The 25851-nt window shown below is 39.5% G+C and overlaps 1 protein-coding gene across 1 annotated transcript; it reads left to right on the top strand.

The window, feature by feature from the left end:
• Positions 1 to 16150: 16150 nt before the first annotated feature.
• Positions 16151 to 24772, top strand: REN (renin; the record flags this gene model as incomplete). The annotated part of the gene is made up of 9 exons (XM_081949172.1): positions 16151 to 16224; positions 17958 to 18114; positions 18262 to 18385; positions 19702 to 19820; positions 20563 to 20759; positions 21536 to 21658; positions 22329 to 22473; positions 22932 to 23030; positions 24530 to 24772. 9 exons carry the CDS (start codon positions 16151 to 16153, stop codon positions 24689 to 24691), a joined length of 1200 nt encoding a protein of 399 aa, XP_081805298.1. The 3' UTR covers positions 24692 to 24772.
• Between the last annotated feature and the right edge of the window lie 1079 nt (positions 24773 to 25851).

Here is a 25851-nt window from a genome sequence, read left to right as displayed (position 1 = left end):
AAAAGCATCGTCTTTTAGGATTTTAAATAACTCAGATGGAATATCGTCACCAAAGCTAACCCTTGAGTTTTTAACCAAATAGATCGAAAAATGTGCCATTTATGGATAAGCCAATTGTAAGAGTTAAAATGGATGGACAATTTGGACAATTACATGATGTTTTGGTGAAGAATTGAGGCTTGGCTTTTCTACGGAAGAGCTTATACTGTATGTGGTATATATGGTACATGGTTGTTTTTTTTAGAATTAGTCATTGCTTCTTGCTTTCTTTAACAGCAGACATTACAATAAAAATAATTAATAAACCACATTAAAGTTAATGCATTACTTATGTTAATTTGTGTATGGTGTTATTTTGAGGCAAAATAAATAAATAAAACAGCAACAAAAAGAAATGTAGCAATGAATGTGGTACAATTTACCATTACAATTTTGACTATGTTGGGAATCTTAAGGCTGATTTAGAATTGCCCACAACTACGCATAGCCATTGCCGCACACCTACACTGCCCAGAGAGGTTGATGGGTAAACAGAGGTTGTAGAGGGCTACAGACAAGCGGACATAAACACCCCCTGAATCCCAACTGCTGGTTGTGTGGAGGTATGTGCCCTTCGGGCTGACTGGTTCTGACTTCCTGTTGGGAATCAGGGGAAGGAAGGCATATCCACATGGGAAATGTTAAAATTCACTCATGTATAAAAAGAACACCTATGCAACCATTCCTGAACAAGCGATGCATCTATTCCCCCATATGCAGTACTGGAGAAGTCTGCTGCAGCCTTTCTTCAATGAATAACAGTTTGGATTTTTTTTTTCAAATTTTGTAAATTGAAATTGGTTTACTTTTTACTTTTATTAAATTTATAAACCGCTCCCTCTCCCCGAAGGGACTCGGGGCGGTGTACAGTCAAAAGTTAAAACACTATATACATAGAGGAGACATCAAACCCGGTAAAAACGAATTACATACAAACTGTACAATAATAATAAAATTAAAACAACATTAAAATCTACCCCAAAAACTTACAATAACTGCCAGGAGGATTGAAGAATAGAACTATAATTGGGCCAAGCCAGCTAATTGGAACAGGTGGGTCTTGAGTTTCTTGCGGAAGGAGCGGAGATCAGTGGTGGTTCTAATATCGGTGGGGAGGTCATTCTCCTGGGCGCCGCCCGCTGGCATTGCTTAGTGGACGGCACCCGGAGGAGTCCCTCCCTGTGAGAGTGAATTGGTCGCAGGGATGTATGGGGTAGGATGCGATCCCGCAGGTAACTAGGTCCTGTGCCATGGAGCGCTTTAAAGATGGTAATCAACACCTTGAAACGCACCCGAAAAACCACAGGTAGCCAGTGCAGCTCGCGCAGGAGAGGTGTTATGTGGGAGTACCTAGTACTCCCCGTGATTGCCCGCGCAGCCGCATTCTGGACCAGCTGCAGTCTTCGGGTGCATCTCAAGGGGAGCCCCATGTAGAGAGCATTGCAGTAGTCCAGACAGGACGTCACCAGCGCATGAGTGACTGTGCGAAGGGCGTCCCGGTCCAATAGGGGGTGCAATTGGCACACCAGGCGAACCTGGTGGAACGCCCCCCTCGCCACGGCTGCCACATGGTCATCCATCGACAGCCGGGCATCCAGGAGGACGCCCAAATTGCACGCCCGCTCCACGGGGGCCAGTTGCTCGTCCCCAATGGCCAGCGATGGAACCCACTGGTTGAAACGGGGCGCTGGTAGCCATAGCCACTCCGTCTTGGAGGGGTTGAGTTTGAGTCTGTTGCTTCCCATCCAGACCCGTACGGATTCCAAGCACCGGGACATCACTTCGACGGCCTCGTTGGGGTGGTTCGGGGTGGAGATGTACAGCTGCGTATCATCAGCATACAGATGGTATTTGACCCCGAAACCACGAATGATCTCACCCAGCGGCTTCATATATGTGTTGAACAGGAGAGGCAAGAGGACCAATCCCTGCGGCACCCCACAAGTGAGCGGCCTCAGGGTCGACCTCTGCTCCCCTGCCAACACGCATTGCGTCCGGCCGGAGAGGTAGGAGTGGAACCACCGCAAAATGGTGCCCCTCGCCCCCAACCCCTCCAGACGGCGCAGTAGGATACCATGGTCGATGGTATCAAAAGCCGCTGAGAGGTCTAATAGGACCAGGATGGAGGAACAACCCCCATCCCTGGCCCTCCAGAGATCATCCACCAACGCGACCAAGGCCGTCTCCGTGCTGTGACCGGGCCGGAAACCGGACTGGCGAGGGTCTAGATAGTCAATTTCTTCCAGGTGACGTAGGAACTGTTGTGCCACCACACTCTCTACAACCTTCGCTAAAAAGGGAAGGTTGGAGACGGGACGGTAATTAGCTAACTCGGCTGGGTCCAGAGAAGGCCTCTTGAGTAAGGACCTCACCACCGCCTCTTTCAAGGCGGCCGGCAAGGACCCCTCACTCAGTGAAGTGTTCACTAGTCCCAGGAGCCAGCCTCGTGTGACCTCCCAGGATGCCAGTATAAGCCAGGAGGGACACGCGTCCAGTAAACATGTAGTGGCTCGCAGTCGCCCACGCAACCTGTCCATATCATCGGCGGCAACAGAGTCAAACTCCTCCCAGAGTGATCCCTCAAGACTCGCCTCCGACGTCTCCCCTAGACCACTGAGGGGGACCCATTCCCTCCGGATTTGAGCGATTTTGTCCTGCAGATATTCCCCAAATTCCTCTGCTCTACCCTGCAAGGGGGCTTCCCGCGGCCTCTGTAACAGGAGGGAGCGGGTCACCCGAAACAGGGCGGCAGGGCGGTTGTCTGCGGACACAATAAGAGCGGCACAATGTCGACGCTTGGCCACTCTTAATGCCACAAGGTAGGTCCGTAAATAGGCTCTTACCTGTGTTTGGTCAGATTCGGAGCGTGAAGATCTCCATCTGCTCTCTAGGCGTCTCTTGTGGCGTTTCATCACCCTTAGCTCCTCGGTAAACCAAGGGGCCAGGGTGGTTCGTTGCCGCAGGAGAGGCCGCAAAGGCGCAACCCGGTTCAAGGCCCCGGCAGCCACACTATTCCATGCGGCCACCAGGTCCTCCATCCGGGAGCGGGTCAGGGCTACAGGAAGTGGCCCAAGCTCCATCTGGAACCTATCCAGTTCCATCAGGTGCCTGGGGCGGAACCATCTAGGACATTCTGGTTCCGCCTCCCCGTGGTGGGGGGTAGCGCCAGGGAAGTCAAGCCGGAGAGATGAGTGATCTGACCATGACAGGGGCGTAGTAACTAAATCCCCTATTCCCAGATCACTCGTCCACTGGCCAGAGACAAAAACAATGTCCAGCATGTGGCCTCCCTCGTGTGTGGGGCCCTGAATTATTTGGGTCAGGTCCATGGCTGTCATGGAAGCCACCTCGGATGCTTCACCCGTCGACGGCAGGTTGAAATCCCCCATAACCAAAAGTTTGGGGGTCTCAACCACTATCTCTGTGATCAGCTCGAGGAGCTCAGGCAGGGCCACTGATGCATAGCGAGGAGCCAAGTATACAATCAGCAAGCCCAACTGTCTCCCTGGGCCCCACTTCACGCCAAGAGACTCAACCTTTAAGAAATATTCTAGGGGAAATATTCTTGTTTTGTGCATAGTACCTTTGCATGCTGGCAGGGGAATTCTGGGAATTGAGGTCCACATATCTTAAAGTTGCCAAGTATTAAAAATGCTGCTCTAGGAACTGCAGAACAGTCCATCAATTGCTCCTTATCTATTGAGGCATTAAGTGATGGATGCTAACAAGAGGCAATGAAAGCCTTGGAATTCTCTTTTATTCAGTATGCATTGAAACACGGAGGAAAGGAGCAGGACAGCTTTGGGATGCCTAATTGACTATTGCTTATGGTGGAAACAGCAGGAGACAAAATATACAAAAACAGACACCCACATAGCATATTTATGTACCTTTCATCTATTAACAGAAATTGGCAGGGATTTGAATTTGCGGAACGGTTGCAGAAATTGGGTTTGACTGGTTCAATGAAAAGGAGGACTAGGGGAGACCTGATATCAGTGTTCCAATATCTGAAGGGCTGCCACAAAGAAAAAAAAAGGGGGGGGGGTCAACTTATTCTCCAAAGCACCAAAGAAGTAATGGATGGAAACTAATCAAGTAGAAATCAATCTAGAACTAAGGAGGAATTTCCTAACAGTTAATATAGTCTTTATTGTCATTGTGCAAAATAAATGCAATGAAATTGGTTAGAACAATTAATCAGTGGAATGAGTTGCCTCCAGAAGCTGCGGGTGCTCCAACACTGAAGAGTTTTAAGAAGAGATTGGACAACCATTGGTCTGAAATATATAGGGTTTCCTGCCTGAGCAGAGGGTTGGACGAGAAAACGTCCAAGGTCCCTTCCAACTCTGTTATTCTGCCTCTTTCACAGCTAAAATCTCCTTCCCTTGCTTGGGGTCTACATGCTCCTTCCCATCCTCCATCCATCACAATTGCCCACTTATCTTTGAAGATCTCCATAGGTCAGGGTGGACAGGCCATTCTTGCTGAGCCCCACGACACAATCTCATAAGCAGCCATCTCTTTCTGAAAGACAAATAACGCAGGCGAAGCTATGGCTGGAGGGCCTATGGCAGGGGTGTCCAAACTTGGGAACTTTAAGACTTGTGGACTTCAACTCCCAGAATTCCCCAGCCAGCCATGCTGGCTGGGGAATTCTGGGAGTTGAAGTCCACAAGTCTTAAAGTTCCCAAGTTTGGACACCCCTGGCCTATGGAAATGAGCAAGTGAAGAAATGAAAACTGAGAGGTTTTCCTTTCTTCACTAACACTAGCGAAAGTAATGCTAGTGAATGCCTTGGCTTTTATTTTCTCACTCATACTAGCCTTAGCTCTGCCAGCATTGGCATCACTAGCGTTAGCAAGTAAAAGCAAATCAAGAGCAGCTTTTAATAGTTTCTTTTATAGATTCTGGAGACTTTCTGAAGCGAGAAAGTGGAGACATGAATCTCAGCAAAACAACTTCCTCCTGTATGGGAAATTTGGAAGTCCCGTGGGATAGATATATATAAGGTGTCATTAGAATGACAAATGGTGATTGGGGCGGGTGGGAAAAACTATTTAGACATGAAAGGTTGATCAGATTAATGAATCAGTTTTGACCAAAGATCTTGCTTCTAAAATCAAGTCTTTATAAAAAAGACTTTCTTCTACTATTGCAACCATAGAACTGTAAGCTAGAATGTTCCAAAATCATGGTGTGTTGAAAATGCCATAATAGTCATTCTAAGAAATAATGGGTAGGCATCACACTTCATAATAGTTATATGTGAACAGGGCGCTGGTACAAAGATAGCTAAGTTGTTAAGGCATGTGGCAGTATTTTCTGGGTAGCAGCTTGTATTAATCTCACCCCACCAGATGGCTCCAGCTGGCATAATCTCCAAACTGGCTGGTGTTGGAGAAAGCTGATTTGTTCAACTGCCAAATGGTAAAAATCCTAAATGGTTAGCTTAACCCTCTGGGCTGCAAAAATCCAGCTGACTATTAGATAGATGTGCAGTTATAAGAAACCCTAACTCTCTGCTACCAACTAATGGTCATCTGGACTTGTGAACCCTAGAATTGGAAATCCTACCATTGCTGCTTGCATTGACATGGTTAGAATGTCCTGAGGTTGAAGTTATGACATGCTCTGCTTATGCTACATTTCATTTTAAGAACATGTATTGCACAGATGAGGCTTTTTGCCAGCAAGCAAACAATGGAAGAAGGAAGAAACAGTAAGATCTGATGGAACAAAGTACTTCACCACAGGTGTGCTAGCAGAAGTTGTGCAATAGGGCACTATGGGATGGAAATAGATGACCTTGCAGCAAACTGATTCTAAAATGCTATGGTTCTAGGAGTTACATATGCTATTTAAACTTTTCATTTATATTATATCTCTGAGACACTGGCACAGTTTGCTCCTTTGGTTCCATTGCTGTTCCCCCAAAGCTACTTGAATTCTTTCCCTCCTCATTAAAATGACATGGCTTAAATAGCTGTAAAGCACAATGCTGCCTTTGAAAGCCTGGTTTGGATCCTTTAGATTTCTCCCTAGGTCTCAGCTGTTAATTTCTACAGAGCTAGTTTAGCTATTGGAGGAGATAATTGAAAATACATTTTTTTAATGAGACATTTGGATCCAGAGGACTAACCTGTCCGGGGAGAAGGTGCAATAGATACATACAGTACACAAAGACAATTCTCCCAGCAGGTTTAACAATCTTGTTGGATATGAGTTTCCTAGCAGTACATAAAAGAATATATAAACGAACAATTGTCAGTTAAAATTATCTATTTGGTATCCGTTCTTTCCTACCATGTTTTTCAATTAATGTGGGGAATGTATGACGGAGATAGGCAAAACAAAGTCGCCAGGATGGTGGCTTATATATCCTATTAGCCATACTGGCTAATTAAGAATCCAATAGTATTCTGGAGAGCCATGTTTCCCAGTACACAATTATGTGATGTATTACCCAACATCAATAACCCTTGAGAACAACTAGTTATATTGTTGTATACATCTTAAGGACTAGAGTCTCTAATGCGTGTGCGTTGATGCACACAAGGTATAAATTCCTCTTTCGAGAATGGTAAAAGAGTTATTGGCAAGGAAAAGTTGTGCCTATTCAGCTAGAGTTTAAATGAGCACAGAGATTTTGGGTATAAAATTAATTGGCAGACCTTCATCTATATTGCTGTCACTGGCCACAAACATTTCTTCTCTGAATTTCAACTGGTTCTGCAGCATGAAGTGATGTGAAAAAAAAAGCTGCTTTTCCCTTGGTAAGATTGTAGTTTGCATTTAAACAAAGTTCTGTTAGAGGACCTGGAAGCTGATTTTTATCTGCCATCTACTCTCCCCAGGCTTTCTCATGTCCCCTTCACTGCTGACAAATGCAAGGAAGGGTTAGTAATTTGTGACCTCCCTGGTTGTAACAACTTGCCCAGAGGCCAGTGAGCCAGGCAGTGTGACGCAGCCCTGAGCTTTAAAGGGTGGGAGCGTCTCAGCCCTTGTGTGGGAAAAAAAAATCAGGCAACCCTCTGAGTCCTGAAAAAGAATCTTTTCTTTAATGAACCTCCAGCAAAAAGTTATCAGCAGGAGAATGGGAACAGAATGGAATTAAGAAGACTAAATCAAGAAGGGTGTAGAAAAACTCTATAGCATTATAATATATATATATATATTATAATGCCTGTGGCTTAATGGCTAAGACTCCTGCCTAAGATATAATACAGCCCAGGTTCAAATCCCAGTAAGGATGGCTAGCTGATGAGAGTAATTAGCTTGAAATAGATCTATACTAGTCTCCCTTTATTTATTTATCAGTACAAATACAACACACACACACACACACACCAGTGACGTGCAGTCAGGTGAGGCAAGTGAGGCACAGCCTCACCACTCATCATGAAAAAAAAAGTAAAAGTAAAAAGCTGAGCTAGTTGCTGCCTCACCGTGGATGACTCTGCTTAACCTCACTGGTGCTCTCCCTCCCCAAGTGTAATGACTTCCTCCCCAGGCCCCCATTCATTTCTCTCTCACACACACACAGCTGGATAAAACTATATAAAAATCTAGCCCAGCTTCCCTGATTACAAGTTTGAAAAGGCAACGTGGCTCCACCTGCAATCAAACTACACTTGGGGAGGGAGAGCACAAGTGAGCACTGAGGAGACCACAGGAGGAGGCAGGAAGCCAGGCAAAGAGCCATGCTGTAGTACACATACTTCCCCCCAGCCTCTTTCTTTTGGAAGGCTCGGCTCGGCTCCCCTCCGCCTTCTCTGCCTCTCCTCTCACCCCAGCCTGCCAGCAGGAGGTGGTGGGTGGGCTTTATTGTGTTCCAGGCATTTCCCACCCAGACAGCAGGCTGCATTTGCAATGGTGGAGGTGTTTGGGAAAGGCAGCAGGGGAATGGGGGGGGAATGGCAGAGGAGCTGCTTTCAAGCCACTGGAAAAGATATCCAATCCAACTTTTGTATGTGGGGGGGTTTGTTTGAGAGTGAGTGAGAGAGGGAAGGGGTAGGAGAGATAGTCCAATCCAACTTGTGTGTGTGTGTTTGAGAGAGGGGGAGGAAGGGAGAGAGGGAGGAAGGAGGGGAAGGAGAAGAAAAAGAAAAAGAAAGAAGGAGCAAAGGAGAAAAACAAATGCTGTCGCTTTAAATTGGAACTGAGCATGCCTGGCTGTGGAATTCTGGGAGTTGAAGTCCACAAGTCTAAAAATATTTGAAACCCAGCACTGTGTCAGTGCCTCACCAGTCATAAACCTCACCGCACGTCACTGACACACACACACACATATGTATTTGTGTTACAACCCCTGGTATGCCTAAATATGGGAGGAAGGTCACTACTCCCTCTTTCTGTCCTTCGGCTCATCACAGAAGACCATGCAGGCAGAAAACCATATTTTTATTTTTAATGTTGCCTTTTTATATTTGTGTTGTATTTGTACTGATAAATAAATAAATCTATACTAGTCTCCCAGTAAGGGTATGGCTAGCTGATGAGAGCTAATTAGCTCGAAATAGATCTATACTAGTCTCCCTTTATTTATTTATCAGTATAAATACAACACACACACACACACACACACACACACACACACACACACACACACACACACACACATATATATATATATATATATATATATATATATATATATATATATGCTGGTTTTGTTGTATTCGGGTCTTTTCCCATGTAAAGTTGAGATTGTCTTTGCAACATTTCGGCAGGATCACACCTGCCATTTTCAAGCGTGGGCTCAAAAAATGGCAGGTGCGATCCTACCGAAACGTTGCAAAGACAATCTCAACTTTACACGGGAAAAGACCAGAATACAACAAAACCAGCATACCTACACCTGTGAAAATCTACGAATTATATATATATATATATATATATATATATATATATATATATATATATATATATATATATATATATATATATATATATATATATATATATATATATATATATATATATATATATATATATATATATATATATATATATACACATACATACATACATACATACATACATACATACATACACACACACACACACACACACACACACACACACACACACACACACACACACATATATATATATATATATATATATATATATATATATATATATATATAATGTTTTGTGTTGTATTTGTACTGATAAATACATAAAGGGAGACTAGTATAGATCTATTTCGAGCTAATTAGCTCTCATCAGCTAGCCATACCCTTACTGGGATTCGAACCTGGGCTGTATTATATCTTAGGCTTCTAGCCACTAAGGCTTAGGCTTCTAGCCACTTAGTCTTAGCCACTAAGCCACAGGCTCGACTCCTTATTTGTACTGATAAATAAATAAAGGGAGACTAGTATAGATCTATTTCGAGCCAATTAGCTCTCATCAGCTAGCCATACCCTTACTGGGATTTGAACCTGGGCTGTATACAGCCCAGGTTCAAATCCCAGTAAGGGTATGGCTAGCTGATGAGAGCAAATTAGCTCGAAATAGATCTATACTAGTCTCCCTTTATTTATTTATCAGTACAAATACAACACAAATATAAAAAGGCAACATTAAAAATAAAAATATGGTTTTCTGCCTGCATGGTCTTCTGTGATAAGCCGAAGGACAGAAAGAGGGAGTAGTGACCTTCCTCCCATATTTAGGCATACCAGGGGTTGTAACACAAATACATACATACATACATACATACATACATACATACATACATACATACATACATACCTACATACATACATACATACAGACAGACACACACACACACACATACATACATACATACATACGGTAATATACAGTGGTGGGATTCAATTTCTTTTACTATTGGCTCGGTGGGCGTGGCTTGGTGGGCGTGACAGGGGAAGGATACTGTAAAATCTCTATTCCCACCCCACTCCAGGGGAAGGTTACTGCAAAATCCCAATTTCCTCCCAATCAGCTGGGACTCAGGAGGCAAAGAATAGATGGGGGTGGGACCAGTCAGAGGTGATATTTACCGGCTCCCCGAATTACTCAAAATTTCTGCTCTAGGTTTTCCAGAACTGGCCATAACCTGCTGAATACCACCTGTGGTAGTATACTATCTAGTCTATGGTGTTATAGCAAGAAGGCATAATATGACTGAGTTTGTTTATACCATACATTGCCCATAGTTTGGTTGGGAAACCCAGGCTTTATGGTTTAAAACATAGTTTATGGCTTAGCATGATGTGTAAAAGCAATTTATTACCACTTAACTGTAGCTTGGCACAATATATAGTAGTTTAAGTAGAGAAATCAAAAGAGAAACCAGTAACATCATGTAGTCTCCTGAATGGTAAAATTCATATGACCAAAGATGAGTTTTATGAATGGTTTGTGGGGTTCCATAAAGAGTGTGAGATGTTATTATTGCAAATTTGCTTGTTCATCATGGACTGGATTAGAGTTACATTTACCATAGTAATGGATAATCTATGATTAGATATAGTTCTCATTTATTGACTGCCTTGTACAGTGAACATTTGCAATTATAACTATGATGAAAAAGTTTTTTTGTGACCAATCTTTGCATTTATGACCTTCATAGGTCTGAAAAGCAAAGGAAAGTTAAAGAAAAATCATAAGCACAGTTGCAATTTTACTTAGCAACCACTTTGTTTAATTGACTGAGTTGCAATGTTGTTATGGTAGCTAAACAAGGAGTACCTGTAATTTTATTACAGCTCTACCAGGTTTCTATGGGCTAAGAAATGGCAAAAGGAACACAATCCACTTCATTGATAACGATTGTCTCTGAAATTTAACAATGAGCTCCTTGGAGGTTGTTTGAGTTAAGAATGAAGACAGTCCTTCATTCTTGTTCCCTCTAAGCTTCCATTTTGTAATTTGAGTTGAACTGTGGTTTTGCTAGAAGAAACTGGATAAGAGGACCACATAATGTTGACATAAACTAACAGAGATTGACCCTAGTGCTGTATGGGTTAGCCACCTCATTGTTCATTGTTCAATCTAAGCAAATATTTGGACTCTGTTAAAGGCAGGAAATATCACATTCGGCCTTCTGTTCATCAACATAACCTCCCATTTTTTTAACAATTTGGAGGATGTTAGGAAGCTTTTGCATGGATTCTGTTTATTTTCCCACAGGGCACCTTGAAACATTATATTTGTGAGCAGGCACTTCCCCACTCCCATCCCCAAAGTTGGTTTCTCAAACCAGGCTAAAAGTCACAAAGGGGATGGTGCAAAGGTGTTTTCTATATAGATAAAACAATTTAAGAGGCTCTGAGGAGTAGAAACATTGCCATGTAGAGTACTGTATTTTGTTTCCTCAATAATGGTCGATGTTCTCCATGAAAACCATGGACAAACTGAGCATGATATTTGTTGTATGTTTTGGTTCTGTGATCTCGTCTTCTCTTTTAGAAAGAAATAGGCATGGAGCAAGGGCAGAAGCAGTAAGACCAAAAACAGAAAACTAGGGACCACACAATGGATTTTAATTGCTATTTGGATGTACTGTACCTATGATTTAAATGCTCCATTATACTGGATAGTGGCAAATGTAGGGGGCAAATGTATTAGCAGACACCTGCTTGAAAGAAACTATTGAAAAAAGTTTAGATCCTATCCTTTGCTAGTGATCTAAAAAGATATAAATGGTACCAAATGCTGCAGAGAGATCTAACAGGGACGGGATAGGGGTGATTATAGCTTTACTTTATCAACAAGCTTAGTCTGAATGAAAACTATAAACATAATCCATATACTTGGTAACTTGTAGTTATGAGTCTTGGATGTTTGAATATTAAACAATAGTTGCATATCTTCTTAATATCTTCTTAATAAAAGACAGGCATATCATGCGATGCCAAACTCTGCACCTTGTATTCTTTGCAGCTGCATTGTAAATGATTGTCTCAACAGATGAAACTAAGTTTTTTCTTCTCTGCATCCCTTTCCTATGTAAGATGGACTTATATACTGCTTCATAGTGCTTTACAGCTCTCTCTAGCCATTTACTGATCAGCATATTTCCCCCCAACAATCTGGGTCCTCATTTTACTGACCTCAGAGGGATGGAAGGCTGAGTCAACCTTGAGCCAGTGAGACTCGAACTGCTGAACTGCTGGCAGCCAGCAGTCAGCAGAAGTAGCCTGCAGTACTGCATTCTAACCTCTGCGCCACCAAGGCTCTTTATAGAAGTTTTATAATTATAAAGCTGGCATAAAATAGCACTGTGTAGACTGTATTACCAGAATACTGGAAGAGTCCTCTCCTTTAAATAAGGGCAACAACCTAGATTAAGGAATATAGGGCCAGTGGCGAAGTGCATTGACCTCCATTTTCCAAGATATCACTGCCTGTTCCATGACAATATCTATGGTCTGAAGCATTTCAAAGATGCCTCATTCTACCTAATACATGAACCAGCCTTTTCTTTTCTTTTGTGTTTTGCTGGATCAAAAATACTCAGGAAAGATTAGCAAATCGGAAACCCAATTTTTTTCTGTATAATCCTTACAAGACAGCCAAATATAACAGGACTTTAAGAAGGAAGGAGGGGAGGAAAGAAGAATGTAGAGAAGGGAGGTGGAGAAGATGGAAGGAGTAAGGTTGTTGCAAAAAAAGATGGAGGCACGGGATGGCAGGAAAGTGACACAAACTGTATTATATATGTGTGTAAAAAAAAGCATAGAGACTAATGATGAATAGACAAATGTTAAATAGCAATTATAAGAATGTATATCTAGGAATGAATTTGAAAGGGGAAAAAAACAAGTTGCTAAGAGAAGTCCATATAAGATCTACCAAGAAAGCAATTAGAACACAAATACTAAAATGTCAAGAGATATAAGATTGCACTACTATTGTATGGATACAGGATGATGTAATGAAATGCTATAATAAAAATTAATTTAAATTTAGTTAAACTTAGAATATTACACATAAAATGAAGTAATAATAGTTATAGTCAAATCATTAACAATGATAATGTGTGTGTGTGTGTGTGTGTGTGTGTGTGTGTGTGTTGGGCATACCAGGGGTTGTAACACAAATACATATATATCGGGCCTGAAGATGGCGAGTGACATCTCGCTGAAACGTTGCCAAGACAATCTCAAACTTACACGGGAAAAGACCCGAATACAACAAGACCAGAATACCTACACCTGTGAAAATCTACGAATATATATATATATATATATATATATATATATATATATATATATATATATATATATATATATATATATATATATATATATATATATATATATATATATATATATATATATATATATATATATATATATATATATATATATATATATATATATATATATATATATATATATATATATATATATATATATATATATATATATATATATATATATATATATATATATATATATATATATATATATATATATATATATATATATATATATATATATATATATATATATATATCAGTGGCTAAGACTTCTGCCTAAGATATAATACAGCCCAGGTTCGAATCCCAGTAAGGGTATGGCTAGCTGATGAGAGCTAATTAGCTCGAAATAGATCTATACTAGTCTCCCTTTATTTATTTATCAGTACAATACAACACAAATATAAAAAGGCAACATTAAAAATAAAAATATGGTTTTCTGCCTGCATGGTCTTCTGTGATAAGCCAAAGGACAGAAATGAGGGAGTAGTGACCTTCCTCCCATATTTAGGCATACCAGGGGTTGTAACACAAATACATACCTATTTCCCTGGCTCAACTGATAAGGAGTCGAGCCTGTGGCTCAGTGGCTAAGACTTCTGCCTAAGATATAATACAGCCCAGGTTCGAATCCCAGTAAGGGTATGGCTAGCTGTTGAGAGCTAATTAGCTCGAAATAGATCTATACTAGTCTCCCTTTATTTATTTATCAGTACAAATACAACACAAATATAAAAAGGCAACATTAAAAATAAAAATATGGTTTTCTGCCTGCATGGTCTTCTGTGATAAGCCGAAGGACAGAAAGTGGAAGTAGTGACCTTCCTCCCATATTTAGGCATACCAGGGGTTGTAACACAAATACATACCTATTTCCCTGGCTCAACTGATAAAGGAGGACAGCCTGTGGCTTAGTGGCTAAGACTCCTGCCTAAGATATAATACAGCCCAGGTTCGAATCCCAGTAAGGGTATGGCTAGCTGATGAGAGCTAATTAGCTCGAAATAGATCTATACTAGTCTCCCTTTATTTATTTATCAGTACAAATACAACACAAATATAAAAAGGCAACATTAAAAATAAAAATATGGTTTTCTGCCTGCATGGTCTTCTGTGATAAGCCGAAGGACAGAAAGAGGAAGTAGTGACCTTCCTCCCATATTTAGGCATACCATGGGTTATAACACAAATATATATAGAATGTAGAAAAGATGTGGAGACTCTAGAAAGAGTGCAGAGAAGAGCAACAAAGATGATTAGGGGACTGGAGACTAAAACATATGAAGAACGGTTACAGGAACTGGGTATGTCTAGTTTAGTGAAAAGAAGGACTAGGGGAGACAGGATAGCAGTGTTCCAATATCTCAGGGGTTGCCACAAAGAAGAGGGAATCAAACTATTCTCCAAGGCACCTGAGGGTACAACAAGAAGCAATGGGTGGAAACTAATCAAGGAGAGAAGCAACTTAGAACTGAGGAGAAACTTCCTGACACTTAGAACAATTAATCAGTGGAACAGCTTGCCTCCAGAAGTTATGAATGCCCTAACACTGGAAGTCTTTAAGAAGATGTTGGATAGCCATTTGTCTGAAACGGTATAGGGTTTCCTGCCTAGGCAGGGGGTTGGACTAGAAGACCTCCAAGGTCCCTTCCAACTCTGCTATTGTATTGTATTGTATTATTGCATAAACAATTTTATACAGAATACAATATAAAGATGTAATATTACTGGATGGTTTTAGGATGATGTAATGAAATGTCATAATATAATTTTATTTTAAACTTAGAATATCTCACATAAAAGGAAATAATAATAGTTATAGTCAAATAAATGTTTAATAATGATAATAATTGTATACATATATATTAGATTGGTAATATGAGATTCTATATAAATTGTAAGTGAAGACTATGGTGAGGAAGCACAAAGGTTTTGTAACCAATCGACACACTGTATGTAACTGGAGGATGGTTTTTATGTTTTATGTTTGTTTATGTTTGTTTCTTTAAAAAAAATTTAAAATTAAAAAGGGGGGAAAATAAAAAACTTTTTTAAAAAAAATAAAAATATTTTGAGATAAAAATATGATCTAGTCGAGATGAGGATGAGTGGTAAGATGAAATCCATTCTGGTTGTAGCTTTTGTTTAATATAGCCAAAAGAATTTCTCTGGGCAAAGATTTTTGCTTATATAGTGCAACATATGGCAATCCTTGTTGACCTAGAAAACAGGAGACTGTGGATTCTAGTCCAGCCTTAGGCATGAAAGGTAGTTAGGTGAATTTGGACTAGTCCTTCTACTAGGTTGGCTGGACTGAGAGTACAAGAAAAGAGTATTAGGTATGTTTGCTACCTTGAGTTACTTATAAAGGAATAAGAAAGGATAAAGATCAAATCAAATAAATAAATAAGCCTCTATAAAAACAAGTATAATAGGATCTGTATTTATAATTATAGTTTGTAGCAAAGTTTTATTTTTTTCCCAAGAATGTTACATTAACAGGGCAAGACTGACCTACTATGGACATATTTTAAAATTTAAGGGGCGTAAGAAAGTTCGCACTTTGTCTCACTGGGTCTCGCATATTGAGCTAATAGTGCACATAAATAAGAGATGGAGTGGACACAAATATTAATGTGCTGACCAAACTGACCTTTACCAGGAAACAAGGTCAAAGTTAGTACCTCAAAGGTGACCTCCCTCTGCCAACTGGCAAGATTTATTACTGCTTTCTTACCAATCAAAACTCAGCAGAAAATTAAAAATTGGACATGTTCAGCTATAAAAGCCTACTAGAACAGCCTTCCTTTTTTACACAAGACAAGAAAAAAGCAGCTCGGAAAAACAGCCATCCATACCAAAACCAACAGAATGATGCTGCGGAGTTGGGAGCTTGTTCTGCTTATCTCTTGCTTTTTGTGTTTTTCTAGTGATGCCTTCCAAAGGTAAGACTATTTTTTTTTTTAGTATATCACCTAGCAATTGACCAGTGCAACAAGCAGATAATAACACATCAACAAAATGATGCAAAAAGCAAATGAAATATTCTTTCAAAACAGAAAAGCTTAAAATTACTGCATTGCCAATTCACAGCAAGTATCTGCTGCCATCTGGAGCAATACATTGGTATATATCAAACCAAACCAGCTTCAGGCTGCGTGTCAAGCTAGTTGCAAGAAAACTGGTTTACATATCACGGTAGCCACAACTATACATCCCATTAATCTGACTGTGGGGAGGAGAGTGGAGAGGTTACAGCAGTATTTATTAAGCAGATTAGAAATGTTTAATTGGTGAGAAGGCTATTGTAGAAAAGCAGGCAAAAGAGAGAAAGCAGGATTTCATTTCGGTTACAGCAACATTCCACAGCCAAAACCTTGATAGGCAAATATGTCTTTCTATTCATTTGCTCTACTCACCTTTGGAATAGATTTTGTTGAGCAGCTCTGTCTATCTCTCTGCTTTTCAAATCCTAGCAACAACTTCTTTGGGAATGCAGTTGGAGTTCACCAAGCCGTGAATTAAATTAGGGCTACTTTGGACAGATTAATAAAAAACCTAAACCAATTAATTCCTCCAAAAACTCAGTAGTAGCTCAGAATCTGGATATACATAAAATAGATTTTTCCAGATATTGGTACCTTTCTCCCCACTGTTTCTCTGCAAAAACAAAAAACATTAAGGTGAGTAGACACCGGGGAGGGAAAGAAGAAAACTTATTTTGATAACTGGGAGCTCTTAAGTGCTGAATACACCCAGTGGTTTTATCATAGATTCAGTCACTGTGCTCTAAAGAGTTATTCAGTGCAAGAAAATGCCGAGGTTCTCTATTTTTTTGCCACTTCTCTCTACTAGAAAGTGCCCCCTCAAAAAAGAAGTTTGGGTAGAATTTCTGGGTCCTGGAAAGATGTATTGTTGAAAATGAGAGGTCCTTGATGCTCTCTGAGCTTGGTTATTTTCTTGCAGAGGTTGCAACCATCAGTGTTGCATGAGCACACCATGAGCACTGATGATGTTACCTAGTTTAGGTAATGAAATGTCTGGAAGAAAACCACCAAGCTCAGCGAGTACCAAGGACTTCTCATTTCAACCCTGAGCTACAAATATTCTCCTTTATATGTATTCTTGAAAATGCTAAATGTTTCATTCCTTCCACCCCTATGTTTTGGTTCACATCTACCTTCCTCTCTTTTGTCCAAGTATACTTTTTTATGCCTCTGGTATCATAGAAAGGATATTCTATTTTTTCATTCCTCAACACCATGATCCGGTGGATGTTCTGACAATTCAATGTTTTGGATTCAGTCACCCAAAAGGGCTTCAAAAGTAGCATTCAACTACAATAATACAATAATACAATAGTAGAGTTGGAAGGGACCTTGGAGGTCTTCTAGTCCAACCCCCTGCCTAGGCAGGAAACCCTATACCATTTCAGACAGATGGCTATCCATCTATTCTTTCCAGCATTGTATGTTTGCCACCAGGTAGCATTCTAAAATAGAGCTTTGTCACTTCCAAATTATGTATTAAAACACAACATCATATGCTGAGCACTTTCTCTATTGGTCACACTAGTAACTTGGCAATTGTGTTTGTTGACCTCCACATATATTGCAAATGTGACTGTATCTGATTCACCTTCCAGTTTTACCAAGGTCTTTTTTTTTTTACCTGTCAGAATTTCACTCAAAAAAATGCCCTCAATCCGAGAAACACTGCAAGGGCTGGGCATTAAAGTGGCAGACGTCCTTCCTTCTTTGAAGCACCATATCTATTACCTTGGTGAAGACCTTCATAACAAAACAGCACCTACCATTCTAACAAACTTCTTGGATGTAAGTGTGTCCTATGTTCTTAAAGAAAGCAGTCAGCAAATAAAGACTAGTCCAACATTTTATACAGATATTGATGGAATGAATTATGATATTTTTTCCCTTCTAACAAAAATGTTATTCTGTTCTTTGTTATGATGTGCCTTTCAGTTGCAGTATTATGGTGAAATAAGTATTGGAACCCCAGCCCAGATCTTCAAGGTTGTCTTTGACACGGGGTCAGCTAATTTTTGGGTACCATCCCATCAATGCCCCCCATTGTACAGTGCCTGTGGTAAGTTTTGGCAACGTGTAACAACAGCATATGAAGATTTCTACCCTGACGTGTTTTCCCATTATGCATGTGGAACAATGTTATACAGCTGGTATTTTTATTCCTGTCATAATACACTGATATCTAAAATAGATTTTTCTTATCATTTACACATAAGATACTTGGACAATTACCAGCTTGCAGCCATGAGTGACAGTGTATGATAAATTAATGATAGATTATGAATAAGTATCGTGATATTTTAGTGTATTAAAAAATAGAAAAATAATTTAAAAGATGGCACTGCATATTACATATGATTTTGAATGTTAATATTAATATAGAAAAAATGAGTACTAAATCATTAATATAATTAAATTCACAATATCTAGTGCTTTGATGCTTGATGTCTCCTCCTGTTTTGTCCACAACAATAACTCTGTTAGGAGGTCTCCCCTAGTCCTTTTGTCAATATGACCAAAGCAAAATAAGTTGTAAAGAAAGTTCTCAGGCAGCCAAAGCAGAAATGGCTATAAAGACAAAGAGAGCTGCATCTGGAATGGATTAGATAGTGGGCCAGTTGGAACCCAGCAGGTCACCATTCCTACAAAGATAACACTTTCATGACATGTGAGATAATTTCCTTGTTTTCCCATAGAAACCTCACTTTTCTACCACACTGTCTTGATGCACCTTCACTCTGCCTCAGCACTAGATTAGAATAGAATAGAACAGAACAGAATGGAATAGAATTCTTTATTGGCCAAGTGTAATTGGAGACACAAGGAATTTGTCTTTGGTGCACATGCTCTTAGTGTACATAAAAAGACAGGATACATTCATCAAGAATCATAAGGTACAACACTTAATAATAGTCAAATAAGCAATCAGGAGACAATCAATATCAATATAAATTGTAAGGATACAAGCACCAAAGTTACAATCATGCAGTCATAAGTGGGAGGAGATGGGTGATAGGAACGATGAGAAGAATAATAGTAATAGTAATGCAGCCTTAGTGAATAGTGTTTGACAGTGGGGAGGGAATTATTTGTTTAGCAGAGTGATGGCGTCAGGGAAAAAACTGTTCCTGTGTCTAGTTGTCTTGGTGTGCAGTGCTCTACAGCATCAGTTTGCCTGGAGATTTACTGTTATGTGTTTATCCCTGACTAGTATTTAAATACTGTACAGTATGCCTTTCTGAAATCTGTATGATTCTTATTTCTTGAATTTACCAGCTATATGAAGTTGACATTTAAGGGACTTGTTCTTGATGATAACTGAACAGATTCAAACCAATTAATGTTCTATGTATTAATATTCTTTCTTTCTTTCAGTCTCACACAATCGTTATGATTCCTCTGAATCAAGTACATACAAGCCAAATGGAACCGAAATTGTTTTATCATATGGCCGAGGATATATTAAGGGTTTCCTTAGCCAGGACATTGTCAGAGTAAGTGCTAATAGGATGATAAGCATTTGTGCTTCTGAAGGAAGGAAACGGAGGAAGTGCTTTCCTGCTGTCTGGCAAATGCCATGTTATTCACAGGCCTTGAAAACTGAACCAGAGGGCTCCCAACAAGGAGATCTCAATTGTTTGTATTGTGGCACTTTAACCATATTCATCCCATTTGCACTGTCCAAGATTTGAAGGATACCAGATTTACCTTTTTCATCACTGAAATCACTGGAAGTTTTATAATAATAATTCTTTTTTTTTTTAAGGAACACATAGGTTGAATACAGGCAAATGCATTGTTCCCACAGTAAATATCTAAAGAGATGTATGTTATATGTCTTAGATTCTAAGACTTAGAATATCCAGTTAGTTGTAGCCTCAGGCTGTAATAGAGCTGGGCCTCAAGCCATAGTAATGCAAAAGGGAGAAAATCATATAAGCAGAAATCCATTTACATTTACTCACCTAACGTCAAGTGAACATGTACCAAAATTCAGTTTTAATAAAAAATGACACCAAAGGACAACATGAGAAGTCTGTTAGTCACTTGAACAATTACTGGGATTGAAGCAAAAATGACTTAACTATACAGAAAAGTATACGTGGGTGTGTATGAGTGTGTGAGGTGGGGGGAACAAAGAAGGAAGAATTAAAGAACTAAGTGTTATTTTTATTCCCTTTGAAGAGTGCATTCAACTTGTTGTTCCACAGTTCCTTTGTGTGTGCTTTTCTCTAGGTTGCTGATATTCCTATCATCCAACTCTTTGCAGAGGCTAGAACACTACCTAATGATCCTTTTGTGTATGCTCGGTTTGATGGAGTGATTGGTATGGGCTACCCCAGCCAGGCCATTGATGGGGTTATCCCAGTTTTTGATAAGATAGTATCTGAAAAGGTCTTGTCAGAAAAGGTTTTCTCTGTCTACTACAGCAGGTAGGTTTTGTTTAGGAATATAAAACCCATACTTTAAATTATTGGACCAATTCATAATTTGATTGTGCTTTGGATTCGCTGTCAGAAAGTGATTATTTTTTTCAGAAAAAGGGGTGTGTCCCCTTAACTTGTCCCAAAGTTAACTAATATTCGATTCTAGAATATTGGCTAATCACCAGTGTCTGAAGCTTCTTTTAGGATTTGGATGGGGGCTCACAGAGGTCTTGGCTATTGCCAGAGAATATGATTGATGTGCAATATGGAACTTTTTCAGGATTAGAGTTTAGCATAGGAGCAAGTGAAGCAGAAATAACACTGATAATATTGGATATTTTGAAGTGTTTCCCCTAACTTGCCATAAAGATTCCGGTAAACATTTCACTATGTAGGAAATAGACCCAAGCAAGGAAAAGTCTAATACTGTCTATCAAGGGGAAATTTAAATCTCAAATCATGACTGGTGGAGTATTTTGCAGCAGGCATCATCTCTGTACTTGGTTCCTACCCCCATCCCCACAAATCTTTCTTTTGTATCTTTTGAAATTGTGAATCACAGGTAACTTCAATAAATTCTATCTAATTGGCAATATGACTTTTGCTCTAAGCTTGAGTATTTTTGCTGGAAATACTGATTGCCTTATAAATGCTGCCTTAAAAGCAAAATGGCTCTCCTTCATAGGTTTTTAACAACAAAACTTGCTAAACCTTGTTGTGGGCAAAAGTGAGCAAGAATAAAGCTACTGTTTTGTGATTTATTTATTTTTCCTTTGGCCTAGACACTCAGAATTGAACACTGGAGGAGAGATTATCCTGGGTGGCAGTGATCCCTCTTACTACATTGGAGACTTCCACTATGTTGACATTAGCAGAGAAGGCTACTGGCATGTTGATCTTAAGGGGTAGGTTCTGTGTAATGCCAGACTTATAAAATCAAGTCATTTCAGTCAACTAAAGATATGAAACATTAATTGCATATTGGAAATCAGCTTTTCCCAAGATGACCATCTTTTATTAGATGCTAACAATAAATTCCTCTTACAAACTTCAAGTAGTCCTCGACTTACAAGAGTTCACTTAATGACCGTTCAAAGTTACAATGGCACTGAAAAAAGTGACCTATGACCATTTTTCACACTTACAACCATTGCAGCATCCCCATGGTCATGTGACTTACATTTGGATGCGTGACAACTGACTCACACTTATGACGGTTACAGTGTCCCGGAGACAAGTGATTCCCTTTTGCAACCTTCTGACAGGCAAAGTCAATGGGGAAACCAGATTCACTTAACAACCATGTTAGTAATGTAACAACTGCAATAATTAACTTAACAAATGGGGCAAGAAAAGTCATTAAAATGGGGCAAAACTCAACAAACTTCTGATTTAGCAACATAGATGTTGGGCTCCTTTGTGGTCATACTTTGAGGAGTACCTGTATTGTGATATGCTATTCCGAGGAGTTCAAGACCTTGAATGCCAATGTTGTTTTTTTCTTCATTTTGACATGAATGAGACTTATTCTTCAAATTACAGGAATGTCTGAATGCTCTTTTGCTTTCTCTGCAGTGTTTCTGTAGAAAATGATGTAGTGTTTTGTCATGAAGGATGCACAGCAGCTATAGATACCGGCACTTCCTTTATCAGTGGGCCAGCCAGTGCAGTATCTGTTCTGATGAAAACCATAGGCGCTACTTTGGTAGAAGAAGAAAAGGTAAGACATCTGAGCATAACTTTCTAAAAGTTGGTCTTCTTTTCTAATCGTGGGAAAACATGAATCTAAAAAGCAGCAATGAGATATGAAACACATTTGGTTTCCAGTCCCTTTCACGTAATGTCCATGTAATGTTTAAATTTTCAAGTGTCCAATTTTAGCACATTTCCTTTTTTGAAAAAAGAAAAAAAACTAATTCAGTTTACTCAAAAGTGTAAAGTCTAAGTAGTTTAAACTGCAAGGTTGTTTAAGAGAAATCTAGATTAAATCTGGATAAGGAGGAGAGATTCCCATTGGAATTGGAATAATTAGTTAGGTGGTTCCCCATTCTGATATCTTCACTATAGTGATGCATTACCAGCTGGGAAAAGCAGATATAAGACCGCTTCCTATTACCTGTGACTTATAACATAGGAATTAAAAGCCTTTCTATCTCTGTTTCCTTTATCCTCTCACAGTATGTCGTTGAATGTAAAAACATTCATTTGCTGCCTGACATTTCCTTCCATCTTGGAGATATGACTTACTCACTCAGCAGTTCTACCTATGTCCTCAAGGTAAGATCTGGAGCCATGATTTGCAATAAAAGGAACAAATACGGGCGAGCAATAAGGTTTAGATAAAACTTGGAAAATCAAAGGTCTGAGAAAATAAATGTGGGAGGGACTTTTGAGAGCTGGTGATTAAATCAAAAGTCTGACAGTGAGTAAATCAGGAAACAGTTCATGACGGTACATTATTAGACTCCTGAATGCGAAGCAACATCATAACTAAGTAGTACGATGGACTTGCAGGGTCGGCACAATGTGTAACATGTTCACACTGGTGTAATGGGACTGGTGTTTGTTAATATGATTTATTGGGTTAGGGATATTTTTTTTCTTTTTTCTCTTCACTGTGAGCTGTATTGTGTTGCGGGGGGTGCATTGAGGGAGCTGAACCAATCTCATTGTTCATATGTTGTGCACTGACAATAAAGAATTATTATTATTACTATTTTTGTGTGGTTAATCTTTGGTGAAATTCACAGCCTTTGGGGCTGGTTGGTAGCTCAACAGCTCGAGTCCTAACCAAGGACCTAGGAACTGTTAAGGTAACGTCGGAGGATATAAGTTGTTCCAAGTAGGGTGGTTTTTTGTAGAGTCAGAATGTTCAAGTCAGATAAATTTAGAATTTCCAAATAGTGAGGTAGCCCTTTAGGTATTGCTCCAAGGGCTCCAATTACAATTGGGACAACACATGATTTCTTTTTGCACAGTCGCTCAACTTCAATTTGCAAGTCCTGGTATTTTGCTGCTGCTGCTATTAAATTATTTATTATTATTATTATTATTATTATTATTATTATTATTATTATTATTAGTAGTAGTAGTAGTAGTAGTAGTAGTATACAATTGTATCACAGCAGCCAGTTGTTTCGCCGGATTTGGCATTGATTACTAGTCGGGCCCCACCCAGGGACCTAGGACGTTGTAACATATTTTTGTAATATACGTGCAGATCCAAGCAGTGCAACTTTTTGCATTTGACTGATGGTGATTTTGTCAAGTTTTAACTGTTTTAAATGCAATTCCAGTGCTTTTGGAATAGCTCCCAGTGTGCCAATTACCACTGGAATTACCACTGCTGGTTTGTGCCATAATCGTTGCCATTATGGCACAATTTTCATCTGCACTATATTTCTGTCGTTTTGTTGGCTGGTCCATTTTTAGCCCACTTGTCAACGGATGCCCAGGGACCTCAACATCCGCCGCGGCCCTTGTTAACCCGTGTGACGACCGATGCAGTATAAAATTTTTAGTAGTTTCTTTCACCATATTGTATGGGTTGGCGTGTTTTTATGGGGCCAGGTTGTCAACCTGACCCCAACCCTCCTCCTTTCTCATCTGGGCTTGGGACCGGCAACAGCGGAGTTTTTTTATTATTATTACCATTATTATTATTATTATTATTATTATTATTATTATTATTATTATTATTATTATTATTATTATTATGCATTACTCGGGGCATCTTGCTGATGTACTTTCTTTTTTTGGGATTGCTTTCTCTGCAGCATTCAACTTATTGGGAAGAGCTCTGCGTTGTGGCATTCTCAGCTTTTGACATTCCTCCTCCTTTAGGCCCTCTCTGGCTTCTCGGTGCAACTTTTATTAAGCAGTACTACATTGAATTTGACCGGCAGAACAATCGGATCGGCTTTGCTACATCACTCTGACAGCAGAAAAGTCCCATTTTGGAAGATGTTCCCTTTTGAAAGATTAAACGGTGAAAGAGAATAGCTTGATAACAGATTCTATTATACAGTAAACAGTTCTGCCCTTTTAGCTATAGGATTTTGTATCCCATGATTTCTTTCTTAAAATCAAATTAAATGATGCAGAAAACTACAAAGGACCTTCAGTTTATTTTGCAATTAAACTTATCTCTGCTTAGCTTCATCTGTTGGATGAATCGTTTTGCAATGTCACCATGTCTTGGATTAGTATCAAACCAACTTTCAAATGTTAGCCATGTATGAAGAAGATGGTTTAGGATAGGATGCAGATAACTTCCTTTGATGTCAATAGATAGTCTTCAATGTCTTTGAAGTGTCCTGCAGGGACTCCAACTTCATGCTATTGAAGAGAACTAAAATCTGTTGGTTCAGCCTATATTCTGATCCCAACATTAAATGGGCTTTCCCTTCACTTTGTGATCTTTTTCTTCAGAAAGATAATATCATAGGAAAAGAAAAAGGTATTGCAATGCATGAAATGTGACATAATTGTTACACGTATATAAACTAGATAATGAATGACAGATTTTCTATTCCTGAAAATAGTACTGCTTAAGGCAGCATGAAGCAAAAAAAAAAAAAAGTGGCTCTCAAAATAATTCTTTGTGAGTGGGGCAGTGGTTAGAATGCAGTACTGCAGGCTACTTCTGCTGATCATCGGCTGGCAGCAGTTTGATAGTTCGATCCTCACTGGCTGAAGGTTCACACAGCCTTACATCCTTCTGAGGTTGGTAAAATGAGGACTCAGATTGTTGGGGGCAATATGCTGACTCTGCAAACCACTTAGAGAGCTGTAAAGCACTGTGAAGCAGTATATAAGTCTAAGTGCAATTGCAAGTGCACTTATTCTTCAAAACGATACAATTTTTCACTTTTTTAAAATTACAGATTGAAAAGGCCATTACTTTGAAAATTGAAATGTTTTCTACTAGTTCTAGGCTGGGTCATTTCTATACAACTAAAAAGGGGAATACAGATTTGCATAATATGTGCATGGGCGCTTTCTGTCTCTCAGGAATGAGCAGCAATCTGGATTCAAAGGGGAAAATGTGATTCAGTGAACATATGAATACATGCTTAACACTTGATAGGAATCTCTT

Source organism: Natrix helvetica (genome assembly GCF_964273705.1).
Source record: "Natrix helvetica genome assembly, chromosome: 3".
NCBI lineage: Eukaryota > Metazoa > Chordata > Lepidosauria > Squamata > Natricidae > Natrix > Natrix helvetica.
The sequence above is the reverse complement of the archived record's forward strand: the minus strand, read 5'-3'. Positions and strand labels throughout refer to the sequence as shown.